Source organism: Ischnura elegans, chromosome 1 (assembly GCF_921293095.1).
Source record: "Ischnura elegans chromosome 1, ioIscEleg1.1, whole genome shotgun sequence".
Lineage (NCBI taxonomy): Eukaryota > Metazoa > Arthropoda > Insecta > Odonata > Coenagrionidae > Ischnura > Ischnura elegans.
Window position 1 is genome coordinate 159446851 of NC_060246.1, and position 14519 is coordinate 159461369.

At 40.1% G+C, this 14519-nt stretch overlaps 1 protein-coding gene across 1 annotated transcript in view; it reads right to left on the reverse strand.

The window, feature by feature from the left end:
• Nucleotides 1–511: 511 nt before the first annotated feature.
• Nucleotides 512–14519, reverse strand: part of LOC124172678 (glutamate [NMDA] receptor subunit 1) — a 66502-nt gene continuing 52494 nt past the window's right edge. Inside the window, exons 16-22 of the mRNA XM_046552138.1 lie at nt 13941–14089; nt 11493–11650; nt 9073–9245; nt 6834–6958; nt 4578–4733; nt 4049–4198; nt 512–1012 (exon numbers count right to left, since the gene is read on the reverse strand). Coding sequence (XP_046408094.1) covers nt 833–1012; nt 4049–4198; nt 4578–4733; nt 6834–6958; nt 9073–9245; nt 11493–11650; nt 13941–14089 — 1091 coding nt within the window. The 3' untranslated portion in view covers nt 512–832. The remainder of the gene's footprint in view (nt 1013–4048; nt 4199–4577; nt 4734–6833; nt 6959–9072; nt 9246–11492; nt 11651–13940; nt 14090–14519) is intronic.

Below are 14519 nucleotides of genomic sequence, written 5' to 3' on the forward strand. Positions count from 1 at the left end.
CATAGTTGGTTTTATTCTGGATTATTTTCTCCATATATCTGTTGATACGAACTTTTAGATTAACGTGATTTTTCACGTGGTCATCTTTTATTAAATGTTTTTCTTTTTACTAGGGATGGTTTGATCGGATTCCTCGGATCCAAATATCCGCGGACATTGCCCTTCATGGGATACATCGGATCCAAAGTCGCGGAAGACATCGGATCTGGATCCGAAATTTTGAATAATAGCTTCAGTGAATGCAACGCAACAATAATGGTGGAAAGAGTTCCGATTCTCTCTTCGAATGCGCCGTCGCATGCGATTCTTGTCCTACTCATGAACCGTTTTGTTTGAAAGCTCTCGCAGAGGTTACACAGGAGAATTTCAGCCGCGGAAAATAAAAATAGCAAAATACTACTGGCAAATAGTGTGACTCTTCCCAAGAGATTGAACAATCATCGGGGAATCTCACAATCAGCGTCAGGAATTTGAAAATGCATTTGGATCCGAAAATATCCGATCCGAAAGATCCGGCTCCGAAAATTAAGGATCCGATCCGAATCCGGATCCGAAAAAATCCTGGATCCGTCCATTCCTAGTTTTTACACTTTCAAAAACCAAACCAGAACGTATCACACAAATTACCAGTTGGCAGTAATTAATTATCCAACAGCATTTGCCAGAAACGGCCATTTAACAACGTAAGTATTAAATTAATAGGTTCATGAATCAATCATGAATTTCATGAATTAATCATGAAGCCGTAGCGACGATCCCTTGGCTAACAACACAACAAAGAGACAAAGACAACATGGATTGGCGGGTGAAAGAGCGGAGATGCAGCATCAGTTCAGACGATGAGATCTGTGGGCGACGGAAGCCGTCGAGGCGATGGGTTGGAGAAGAGTGGACTGCCATCATCGGAGCCCGTGATCGCAGAGACTCGCATGCCGCCCGCCGCGCGCGGAGAGCGCTGCCGTAGCAAGTCGGCCGCCGCCGCTGCCGCCGCCGCCGCGGAGCCCACGCCTCCCTGCGGCGAAAACGAGAAACACACACTCACTGACGTAACACTAGCATGCCAGACCAATCCTTACACCCTATGTCCGAGTGGGTCAATTTGACCCAATATGACCATGTTAGCATATTTTACTCAAAATATTTAATTCCTTCCCAGTTTATTTATTAATATTGTTTAGAAATTATTCGGGAGGGTAGTAGAAAATTTAATTGGACGAAAAATATGAAAATTGTAGTCGTTCAACAATTTCTATGGTGCTATGAAAAACTAGCTTCCACAAATTTGTGAATACCTATCACTTTTCCTCTGATGGGTTAGGGAGGTACAATGAATTTCATTGGTATCAGGTTATAAAAATTACAGCAGCATTTTGATAAAAAATCAGTGTAAAACACACCGTTGCATTGAAGACAAAGGAGAAGTAGAAAGGCTTCAAATGGATTTGATAGTATGGGTCAAAATGAGCCATCCGGGCATGGCAGGTACAATTGATGAGAAAAAATGGAAAAAATAATACTAACAGGCCTAAATTCTGCACAGTGGTAAACCAAACTAAATACTTAAAAGTCATGAAATGAGTCTAAAATTTGTCTTCCTTTCAAAATAATCAACACAAATATTCCCTTTCGGGTCAAATTGACCCAGCCGGGCATTCTAGTGTTAATCCTAACCAGAAAAAATATCACAATAATTAATTTAAAAAATAAAGAAAAATATCATCAAAAATTAGAAAAATACGTTTCATTTTTTTCCAACTAAAAAAGAGAGAAAAATATTTAATACCCAAAACGTGGCGCTCTTTCGCTATACATTTTTCACTGTAATGGTGCAAATTCATCTTCTTAATTCGTATACATTTGAGATTTCATTTATAGCACTGCAATGAATATCCAAAATAATATTCAAAGAGTTTATTTAAGAAGTTGAAATTTATGCGCACCACTTTTTTAGTTTCGAACATGTTGTATTTTTTCTGTAAAATGTAACACCTTGATCACCTCATCTTTGATTTTCACTACTTAAAAAAAATTACCCCGAAGTCCAATCTATGAAATAGAAAAGATCTGCGTAGTATATATTCGCATTTTCAGACCGCCTGCGAATAATTTACCCACAAATGTTACCAAATAAAGGATTCTTTAGGTGTCCACAAAATACGAGGATCCACCCTTGATACTGCAAAATATCACGAAATAAAATGGATTCACAGAATTCGCCCCTAACTAACGGCGCTGGTGGTGGGGCGATCCGAATTTCTTTGGGAATTAAACTAAACCTGGAGCAGTTTACCCATATCTATTCTTCCATATGTAACGAATTCATGGCTTGCATTTGCCAATCTTTGAGAGTTAGCTACTCAGAATCAGTGGCGCAGCGAGGGGGGAGGGTTCGGGGGATAAAACCCTTCCCCAGAGTTTAATCCATTTTACTTATTTGGATCAGTTTTACTTATAGAATAGTGTTAGAATTTATCAAATATCCCTCAGAAAGCCGTAAAACTCGCCATTTTGAACCATTATTCTCCATTTTTTTCTGGGGGAGGGCCCCCGCAACTCCTGCTTACCCTGGTGGATATGCAATACCCCACACCCGTAAGTATTAGTTGCGCCCAAAACCCCCCCTAGCCTTAATTCCTAGCTAGGCCCCTGCTCAGGATTGCAAACACTTGTAAATAAATTGACCACTTAGCTCGCTATTTTTAACGAGTTACCAAACTTTTTGGTGACTTGATTGTTGAGGCGTAACTTGGTGAAAGCCATTCATTATTAAAATTAAAAATAAGAACTTTGTGCTTTCACATTAATATTTATTCACACATTTACGACCATGGTTTCAACGTTAGATGTCACCTGATGATGACGTCTAACGTTGAAACCATGGTCGTAAATTTGTGAATAAATATTAATGTGAAAGCACAAAGTTCTTATTTTTAATTTTTGGTGACTGGTTAGCTAGCTTAGTGACAGCACTAGTTAAGCGATTAAAAGAGGGCGCTGGACGTCCTCTGCAGCACAGTATCCTTGCCTTTGCGTGCATGGGTTCCATCGGATATTTGACAAAGAAAGTAATTTCCGCTGTGTCATTATGCTCAGCTGAGAAAGAAAGACAGCATTGAGGAGGAATTTCACGGGACAGAACGGACTTTAAAATCCTTTTGTGGAATTTTTAATTTTTTTTGTAGTTAGGTGTGGTAAATATTCAGGTCTGGTTTCTTCATCGACCTAGAGAAGCGACTTGCAATGCCAGCTAAACCGTTGTCTATCAAGATGGACGCACGCAATGCACATCTCGTAATCCTCTCCGCTGAGCACACACTAAAAATTTGAATCACACGATAATTTTTTTCCGTCACTTTCACGCGACAGTTGCAGCGATCGCTCGAATAATGGCGGAAACATGACCGTTTAACACTTTCATTATTCGCGATGGCTTCAGAGATGTAAATCCCATCCCTTTTTCTATCATTCGCCCCCTTTTCCGTTGCCGAAGCCATCGCTGTCACCGTCATTTGGCCAATCAGAGCGCACGACCTTTAACAATGATTTCACGCCATGTTTGGCTCTGTATGGAACAGTGGCGGATACATATGTGGGGCGCAGGGGGGGCGCGCCCCCCTCTTGCGGGGCTGCCCGTATTTGCCAATCATTGTGGAACCATAATTGTAACTATTTTATATCATGAGATGGCATTGTCTTGTATATGTGTACAACCACTTTCATTAAAACTTTCTTAAACTTCTCATGCTACATGATTATTTTGTATGACGATAAAAGTTAGGGTAGCTCAAGATTTCTTTTGCGCCCCTCCCCCTTGAGTATTTTCTCCATCCGCTACTGGTATGGAATGACAGATGTAATTACAGACGCGATAAAAAAAGAGATAACGGCGGAATGTCCATATGCGTACTAAGAAAAATAATTGGTCAAGCGATCGCTTTCTTTGTCCCTGAAAAGCTATCGCTGTAGCTATCACTCAATAGGGACGGAAAAACTTGATCGTGCGAATGATGGTTTAAGATAAGCGAGAGAGACGAATAGAAAGTCTTACCACGGATGTGGGAGCCAGCCCAAGTGGGTTGCCGATGGGTGAGCGGGATGCGCAGCCCGCCATGTTCTCGTTGATTCCGTTCGATTTGATGCGACGTTGTTGCATCTGCTGTTGCTGGGCGGCGATGGTGGCGCGCAGGTTGCGCCGCTTCTTCTCGGACGGAGAGAAAAGGAAGCATTAACAACGATCCGTAAGTAGTAAACCGAGGGGAAATGACTTGTAAAACAGATACTTATAATAAAACTATAATAAAAAAAAGTCAAAAGGAGGGCAGCCAGTTGTATTCAATTGGGAAGAATAAAAGGGGGACCGTGCCACAGCTATGCTAGGTTTCTTGGGATGGATTGGAAAGTAAGGAAAAACATAAATAGAATATGTGTGGCCTATAAGGTAAGGTTGATTGATGGAGAAAGAGTTTTAATACCAAATAAAGACTTCTTTAGTGATAAAACTGAGAAAATAAACTCAAATTAAATTCCCTGTTTCTCCATAAACTTATCTGAGAATAATAATAATAATAAGGGTTAACCTCGACGGCTCCCCTCCACTTGTCTGCGGCGTGTCTGGCCAGCTCCAATCTCTTCTGACGTCGCGCGTGGTGCTTCTTGTAGGCCACCTCAATGACTATCAGCGCCACTCCACCCACGATGCCCGCGGCCACCAGGATAAACACGCCCGCCATGTTCTGAAATGGACATTTTTGATTGGGTGCGAGGAAAATGAAATATGTATTCTCTTCGGTATTAGACTCGGTGAGTTGCTGCATTAAATTGGCGAGGCCATTTCTCCTCGTCTTTAAGGCCTTTCGCCCTAAAATGGCCCTGAAGGGTGGAATTAAATAACTCACCGGGTCAGTGGCGCAGCGAGGGGGGGATAAAGCCCCCCTCCCCCCCAGAGCTCACAGAAATTTTAAGTTAAATCTATTTTACTTAATTGGATTAATATTGCTTATGTGTGAGGATTAATAAAATATCCCTCAGAAGGCCGTAAAAATCATCATTTTGAACCATTTATCTTAATTTTTTTCCGACGGAAGATTTCCACATCTCCCGCTTACCCTGGCGGGTATGCAATACCCCAAGCCCCCCAGTATTAGTTGCGCCTAAAACCCCCCCTAGCCTTAATTCCTAGCTGCGCCATTGCACCGGGTTGAGAACCAGAGAGAGGATATAACTACATGCTTCCTCTTTCGTCTCTCTTTCCTCTGCTTCAGAATGCAATGTTCCACACTCATGCAATGGATCCTGATTATTTCCCACAGAATACGCGAAATAATTTGGAAGAGAGGAAGGTAGGCGGTGATCAGGACATCGTATCATCGGTAACATAAGAAAAAATCCCCTGGTTTAAAACAGGAGAAATACATCAAGTCATTATTGTAGAAAACCAGTTTACCCTTCATCACACTAAGCAACAGAAATCGCTATTGCAACGCAGAAAAATGGAATCAATCATACTACGATATAGATTACCTACTTAATGATATCTTAGGTAGGTAATGATTACCTAGATAAGATTAAAAGCATGCTTAGATGTAGAATTTCTAGTATAGAACATGTGTAATTTCTTATTTGCAATGTAATACGATGATGTGGAATTCATTTGATTTTAATCTCTGTGAGCTCTAGAGAAACATTCCTTTTTCGTCAGTAGACCTTGTCTTCGCCAAGCAATGCATATCAGGCGTGATAAAATTAAGTATTATATTTAAGTTTTAAAGTTTCATTCCTGAACTATCATTGTGCTCGAAAGTATGAACACCCGAGCAACATTTTAACTTAGACATTTTAACAGACATGGCCAATTTCGCATCGAGTGATAAACGCTTTTAGTGCCCTCTGCCCTCTCAATCTTTAACTAACATAAGAGTAAAGATTGGTGGATGGCAGGTTAGTCTCTTGAGTAAACACGTGAACTCATCATATGTATTACGTGACGTGAGAAATTTGCACATCAATGAGCTCGGAAGGAAATACTACTACTACATCAAAATGAAATACGATGTATATTAAAATATTTTTTACCCAACTAACCGTTGAAATCACATCAACAAAGCTCCATTTCGCTAATGTTATGCAATTCACGTGACAGAAATCCGTGTTACCGTAGAGACGCTCGAGGTATTTTGAGAAATAGGTAGTGACGTCACCTGCTATTCACTAAATTAAGTTGAATCAGGGGCCATCCAAGATAGGACGACTCCCATGCTAATATATTTAATCGAAAAATCTGAATAATTCGAATATGAGGCTGGAGAATTTAGAGGTGAGAAATTATCGTATGGGGAAAAATTAATTTAGGTTTCTATCAAGTCCCTTCCCCATTCGAATGACATAAGCTCAGAAAAAAATATCAAAGTTGCGTGATTATGAAGTTATTTATTCAAATGGGTCTTTCTCAAGATGGCCGAATGCGCAATGATGATTATTTCGCCGGGTCGAATATCTATCCCGTGTAAGCGTAGCCAATCCCGTACGAACGAGAAGACACCCAAATTGACATCAATAGTGCACTATTTCCCTCATGCAAGTCACGCGGTAGGTACAATGCCACGTAACCATTGACAATGAGACACTCGAGGGACGTTGGGACCACGGCGGTGACGTCACCCCCCATCTGCTAATTCCCACTCTAAGGTATTTATTTAATCAGTGTCCGCGGTTTAAATACTGTTTTATTTCTTCGTATTTTCATGAAATTCTGGCAATGGCCGAGGGTGATTGTTCGAGATAAGCAGATATTTAAATTCCTTTCCCACGCATCAAATCGCAGTCACCCGCTTTACCTTGAGTCCTAACGTGTTCGGAGTCTTCTCGCTGGTGTTGGCTCCATCGCAGTGACTTCCCATCGGACCCAAGCCATCTCCCTGCTGCAACACCCACTTGTTGTCCAGACGCTCCATGAAGCCACCTTGTTTTAAAAGAAAAAAGGGATCATGTGAAGGAGACCTGCTCTCATACACTCAAGCTGTGCCCCAATAGGGTGGTTCCCTTCACCAAAGAAAACGGAAGGCATTGATTGGGATGCCTTAACCACCATTATTGTATTCATAATATACAAATCATTGGGTTTTAGATATCCCAGTTCAGACGAATGGCAATGGTCAATTTTTTACCGCATTTGAAAAAGGCCGGATTGGCGCCCATGCGATGCCACTCCACGTGACGTCACAGGGACCTAGTTTCTATACGAGTAGATAGGAGTTTTACATCGTCTGAGGTTACCAATACATGCATGAGGCACAGAGCTCAGGGAAACATGTCTTAATAATCACCTGTTAAAACTGCCTAAGGTCGGAAAGTTTTCTTCGTTTGATAGGGTATTAATAATCCTTATTTAAGCCAAGCGCTACCTGCTAGCTGGGTACTCTGCTACCAACTAGCAGCCCGTATCGTATCAGCCCTCAAAGCCCCCCCCCCAAGGTCACCTCACACGCCGACAGCGGGATCCAGAATGACGCAACACGGCGTTTTCCCAGAATTCATACTTAGCCGTCGTGTTTTCGCGCGCTTGGAAATGTTCACTATTCGTTTAGTCGCGAAAAATAGATATCGTCATTCGAAAATCTAAGAGCGTGAATTGTGCACTCCAGGAGTAATAATCTTTCGATTTAGGCAATAAAAAAATAATAGGAAACCACCCTATTTGCCTTTTAGATACCTAAATCCCAGGATTTGGGTAGGAGGCCGTCTCGGAAGGGTGTTCCAACTCGTTAGGCTTCGTAAAGGAGCGAATTTAGTTACCTTTATTGGCCGCCAGATTCGGGCATCGACGAGAGCATCCTCTTCCCATGATTCAAAGCGTCTATGGGAAGAGATGAACAGGAAGTGCAATATGGCTGCCAACGAGGGAAAGTACTTTGTTTGAAAGTAGCCTCGATATTTTTAGAATTCGAGCGCTTGATAATTTTAGTTTCGTTTATCATGAAATATGGTTACAGGGATTATTAAAATGACGGAGGAATTCTTAAAAACTAGAAAAGAGAAGGCGGCAGTATTCGACGGAAGCCGAAATTCTCGAAAGAGAACGATTTCCATGAAGAGAGCGGTTGAAATAATATCAAACACAGAAAAAGGAATGTACACTAAACTTTTGCAGCAAAATGAGCGACTACCTACTATAGAAACGTAAAAAACTAAATACTGAACTAAAGCTACGAATAAAAAAACTACTTCCATATATTTTTATCTACTATGAAAACAAAAAATTTGCCTAATTTACTGACAGGATGAGAGAATGCTTTTCTCCGACATCCAAATCTAAAACAAAATCATTTCGGTCAACACTGTTTTGGTTTCCATATTTATCTTGTTAAGCATTTATTTTCCGTGGGTTTCGTGCACAGGAGAATGCAACTCCTGCTTTAGGATGTCCCAATCCCAATTCATGCTCCTTCTTGGGTTGGCCACCGAAAATTTAGCCTCCCAAATCCATGCTCCCTAATGCCTAACGAGTTGGAACTCAGCTTTAGGCATTCCGTCTTAAAAAGGCAAGGCACCCAAATTTGAGGATCTCTATCTTCCGAGCGCCTCTTCTTCCACAAACCTCTTAAATATAATTTCATCAATTGAAGCTACAATATAAGGCTAAAACGGTTTTTAAACTGAATGCACTTATGTTCAAAAGCCTTATATGTAAAAGTTATCATGTATTTTTTAGTTGCTGGTGCGTGCGTGAGCTCTCAAACTTGGAGCAGCCTGCGTCGTATCAGCGCTCAAACCTCGCCTCAAGGTCACCTCACAGGGCGGCAGCGGGAACCAGAAATACGTCACACGGACTTTTCCCATCATTCCTACTTAGCCGTCGCGTTTTCGCGCGCTTGAAAATTTACTTTTCGTTTAATCGCGAAAAATAGATATCGCCACTTTAAAATCCAAACGCGTGAAATGCGTACTCCAGGAGTAATAAACTTTCGATTTAGGCAATAAAAAAATAATAGGAAACCACCCTATTGGAATTTAGATTTAGATCTGTCGTATGATGATGCCGATGGTGATGAGGGGCAGCCAATCACTCTCACTCACTTTCGTGGAAGTCTAAGATGGCGAGAGTGACGGCGTCCGCCCACGGAGAGCCCTTCTGCAGACCGACTCCGTAACCGGATCTTCCGAACAGCTCACCGGCGGTGACCAGCTCACAGTCCATGGCCGCCTCGAACTCCAATCGGGAACTGTCCCATATGAACGCCATCAACTTCCTGCAAAGTGAGGAAACGATTGTGGCATTGCTGAGAGATAATCTCCACACTTGGACGCTGTGTTGAGAAACATTTCTTTCCGCAAAGATTAGTTTCAAAAAGGGATAACAAGAAAAATAATAAAACCAGATCTGCAATTTCTGTTTCTAATTTTTTTTTGTCTTTCCTGGGGATTTCAAGCCAAAGTTTAAGCATTTTATGGGTTTAATGCATTGATCCAAAGGCACTCTTTAAGTACTTCGGTGAAAATATGGACGAATTTCAAAGCAAAACAACTTATTTTGTAACCGTATAACTTATTTTATAACCATAGAAAATTATTACTTGGTAACTATGGAGTAACTATCCCAGATATAATTCCCAACATCCATTTTGCCAAAGAACCTTCAATAATGATATAGATAAATGTAACTAATTCGAAAATGACTCGGTATCATTTTAGATAAATATGGAAAATTACCAATTTTACTATTTTCTGAGAAATTCTTTCATGTTAAATAAACATTTAATTGACTACATAAAATATCGTAATGGCGCATATTTATACCGCGCTGGAATATTAAGGGAAAACTTTTTATGTATAACGTAAATAACTTCGATTAAATTTCACATGATTCATGGAAGCCGAGAAAAAATAGATTTTAAGAACAAATAACTCGTAGCTTTAAGCATCCTCAAAGGTACAAGCACCTGTAACGAGACTGCCTTCCATAAAAATTATTTGCCATTGCTGGAGTTGTTGTGAAATGATCGAAATTTTATGAAGTGAAGTGATCGAACATATATGCAGGTATACAAATAAGAACCATTTCATTTATGCCATGTTTTACAAAAATAATAGATACGTCTGTTTTACAAAGCATCAAGCTATATCACTCAAACACTTTATATGATTAGTTACAATTTGTAATATAATTATTTTATTTTAAAGCTTGCAAATGGAGGATAAGCTCCACATAAACATTGGACAAATGGCCGCCTTATCGTTACTATGGAAGTTATACATTAACTAACACTAATTTTGGGTAGCTGAAAAATCAGGAGCCTCAAAAAATATTTTTCTTAAATGTTCGCGCAACCAACCAACCTTGACCTCTTGTACATACATGGATAAACCTATGAAGGGAATGTTTTTCTGTCTTCTGAACACTGGGAGTGAGCGATTTCACATTTTTGTGGTACTTTAACGTGATTATTATTATTATTAGGCTTTACTTAATTGTCGCACATCACTCACTGAGATTGGATTGAGGTTGGCTTTGTTAGGTGAGGGTAGAGCTCACCCAGGACTAGACTACAGGCGATTGATTATCACTCATGTAGGGTTGGGGGGCATAGTTACTTTCCCTCGGCCCACCTCTCTCTTCCCGAAGTTTTCTTCTTTTCGTCTGAGGATTTCTAAAGTATTCTGGCCGGGATTTGAACCCGGATCCCTCACTCCCCCTCCACTTAGAAACGGGGCCAGCGCGAGTTGAGTAATTTTCCGCGCGTGGGGTATGAGCGAGAAGGATATTAACCCTTGAACAGTGACGTGCAATTCTTGCTACCCTACCAGTGACGTGCGGTCTGGGAGACCGCAATAAATCAAAAATTCATAAAACGTTGCAACGGCATTTTTGTTGTTATGTTTAATTTTTCTTTGACTTCTCAACTGTTATAAAACTTAAATTTAATATAATGCATTTCCAATTTGACCAAATTTTTCAGTAAAAATTGTTATTTGAAACAGGATCAAAGAACTGATATAAAAAACACTTGAGTTGTTATTATTAACGAACTTTTTAATTAAGTACTTAATTATCCACGTTATGAAACTAAAAATACTTCCTTACAAATTATTAATAATAATTAGTAATTATTAATAATAATTACTATTGAGTATTACTATTATTATTATTATTATATACTCGAAAAATCACTAGGAATTGTTTTAACAACTTTTTGAATGATTTCCACCAGCATTACGTTTATTGGTTTTTCCACTTTAGTGACGGGATTAAGGTCTCAATTCCTAAAAATACCCTACCGCTACTAAAATTCAGTTGCAAATTTTCAGAAATAAATAATAAGAACGTTAAATTTTAAGAGTGCTTTGTCCTTATTACGTAACATTATGACGCTCACGAAGATTATAGATATTTTGAAATAGCAATTTGGAAGACATTCATAATATTAGAGACCCAGCAGTCTCTCAGACCGCACGTCACCGGTTATGGGTTGATGCAGGGGTCGTGAGATTATCCTCACCCGGCCTTGACGTCTCTGATGGCGTCCTCGGCGGTGTCGTAGTTATTCCCCTCCATGGTGCGATACATATTGGACAGCTCCACCTGGCGCCTGAAGTACATGTCCACCGCGGAGCCTTTCACCGTTGCGCACGTCAGATTCTCCATTGTGTTTCGCAGCTGCGGAAGGAAGGAAAAAAACATGCAGTCACACAAATTAAACAAATTAAATCGTTGCCATAAATGACTGATGCAGTACTTGCGAGTTAGAGTTAAATCTTGAAAAGTGTATAGTGATGAATTTATGGGAAAAGGATACATCTTCGAGAAGGAGCTACACCGCTAACGGGATTCCACTACCAAATACCGAATTCGTGAAATACTTGGGGGTCACCATTAGCCGGGATCTTTCGTGGGGTACACACATACGTGAAGTAGGCGGGAGAGCTAACCGTAAACTGGGATTTGTAAAAAGAATTCTTGGTAAATGCTCAAAAAAGGTGAAAGAAATAAGCTATCTGACTCTAGTAAGGACTCACTTGGAATATGCTGCTAGCGTGTGGGACCCTTGCGAGGTAGGACTAATAGCTGAAATCAATCGAGTACAGGGCATGGCGGCCAGATTTGTGATGAGTTGTTACGACAAAAAGTGCAGCGTTTCCAGTATGTTACACGAGTTAGGATGGGAATCTTTACAGGAGCGTAGATCGCCGCTAGGATGCAGGCTGCTTGCTGCCGAGCATGGCGGTAGCGTAGAGTATCCTGCTAGCAGGTAGCGATGGCTTAAATAAGGATTATTAATGCCTTATCAAACGAAGGAAACTTTCCGACCATAGGCAATTTTAATAGGTGATTATTGAGAGATGTTTCCCTGAGCTCTGTGCTTCATGCATGCATTGGTAATCTCAGACGATGTAAAACTCCTATCTACTCGTATAGCATCTAGGTCCCTGTGGCGTCACGTGGAGTGGATTCGCATGGGCGCGAATCTGGCCTTTTTCAAATGAGGTTAAAATTGACCATTAATTTTCGTCTAAACTGGGATTTCTAAAATCAAATAATTCACAAATTATTTGGTTTTAGAACACACTAATGGTGGGTTACGAATAGCAAACAATGCCTTTCGTTTTCTTTGATGGAGGAAACTACCCTATTTTACTATTATGTACACATCCACATTTGCAGATGAACAAACGGGCTATATTGTAAAACATTCGACCCCTTAGCGTTAAAATTAACGCCTCCAACTCAATCCGTTGCATGTGGGTATATAGTGAATGTAAAATGTCCTTGAAAATCAACTTTTAATCGAAATGAAAATCTCGAATTTTAAGCGAAAATCTCAAATCCGAACCGAAAGATAAGAAAACCGAATAATCGAAACAAAATCGACGATTCTTTAAAAACGGACAGTTAATACTAAAACAATGCTTATTATGCACTCATAAAAGTCTCAAAATTCACATTTGAGATGACGAAAAACTCCCCACAATCTACTCATAATACCTACGTTCATTATTGCTTGTAATAATTTACAAAATCACACAATTATTAGTATTGGGATCACCGCTTGGAACAATTTTCTTCACTATAATTTTTAATAAATATCAATAACTTGAGATGCTTTTTCTTGACGATTGAGGGCGTGCCTGTCCAAATTTACCAGCAAAAAAAGTCTTTCGTATGGGACGGATGACGTTGCCTTAGGCATGTAGTGACGCAGTAGAGATCCAGCGAATTGGCCAGGATCGAAGTTTGAAAAATCGAGTTTGGATCGAAACTCGATGATCAAGAATCGATCTAGGTTCCCTCAATCTTAGATGATCTCCCTAGATCTGTAGATGTAGCAGCTGTTGCAACAACAGCTGCCAGGTATGTGAAAGGTCGTTACGATAGTCTTGTTAGTGTAACTAACCTCTTAGATAAACTCGGATGGGAATCTCTGTCGGACCGTAGATTGAAAAATAGACTAAACCTTTTAGATAAATTCAAGAGCAGTGTCTTTTCTGACGAAGTTAACCATATCTTACGGACGCCAACATACTACGGAAGATCAGATCATATAAATAAAATAAGGGAGATAGATTGTAGAACAGACAGATTCCGAATGTCATTTTTTCCACGATCAATAAGAGATTATAAAGGCAGCAATAGAGCTCGTAAATAGATTGCATGACTTTTAGTGTAGCATACCAACCTATATAAAAATTATGCATGTTTCTTAATTCAATTATTATTTCTAACAGCATATAGTAGCATAGTTTGTTAGTATACGGGACGTTTTTTGGACGGTGCGGTGTGCATGTGGGAGTCCAATTGTATGCCGCAGGCTGGTGATTGATCACCCCCTGCCAAACACCCTAGAGGTGGCTCGCAGGGTATTAAGTAGATGTAGATGTAGAACTTAAATGCTGGATTTTCGATTTTGATGGAAATCGATTTTTTCACCACCGATCTCTCTGGCACTCACCCTGGCGTCGTTGATTCCCGTCAGCTTGGTCTTGGGCCGTTCGAGCACGAGGAAAGCGGCCAGGTTGGCCGTGTACGAGGCGACGATGATCATGGCGAAGCCAGCCCACACCATGCCCAGCACACGCGCCGAGAAGCTCCTCGGAGTGCCTGCACCCAACAGAAAAAATCAACACACTCGATAGTAAGTAAATCCCGGAGAGAATTCTCGGCATTGAAAAAAATCTATTTTATATTCTATTGATAGTGATTCCTTTTCTACGCACTACTTAGGATCCTTAGCGAAAAAACTGTTGAAATTTCAACAATTAATTGGGACCACTGTTAAATCTAACAATAACTGTTGAATCCAAAATTAATTTCTGAATTCATCAATAACTTTTGGATTTATTAGTTACCGTCAGAGTTTACAGTTATGGTTAGTTTTGACGGTTACTGTTAGATTAAACAGTTACTGTTAGTTTTAATAGTTACTTTTATTTTTAACGGTTATTGTTATTTTTAACAGTGGTCCCAATTTACTGCTGAATTCAACAATTACAGTTGGATTCAACAATGGTCCCAATTAACTATTGAAATA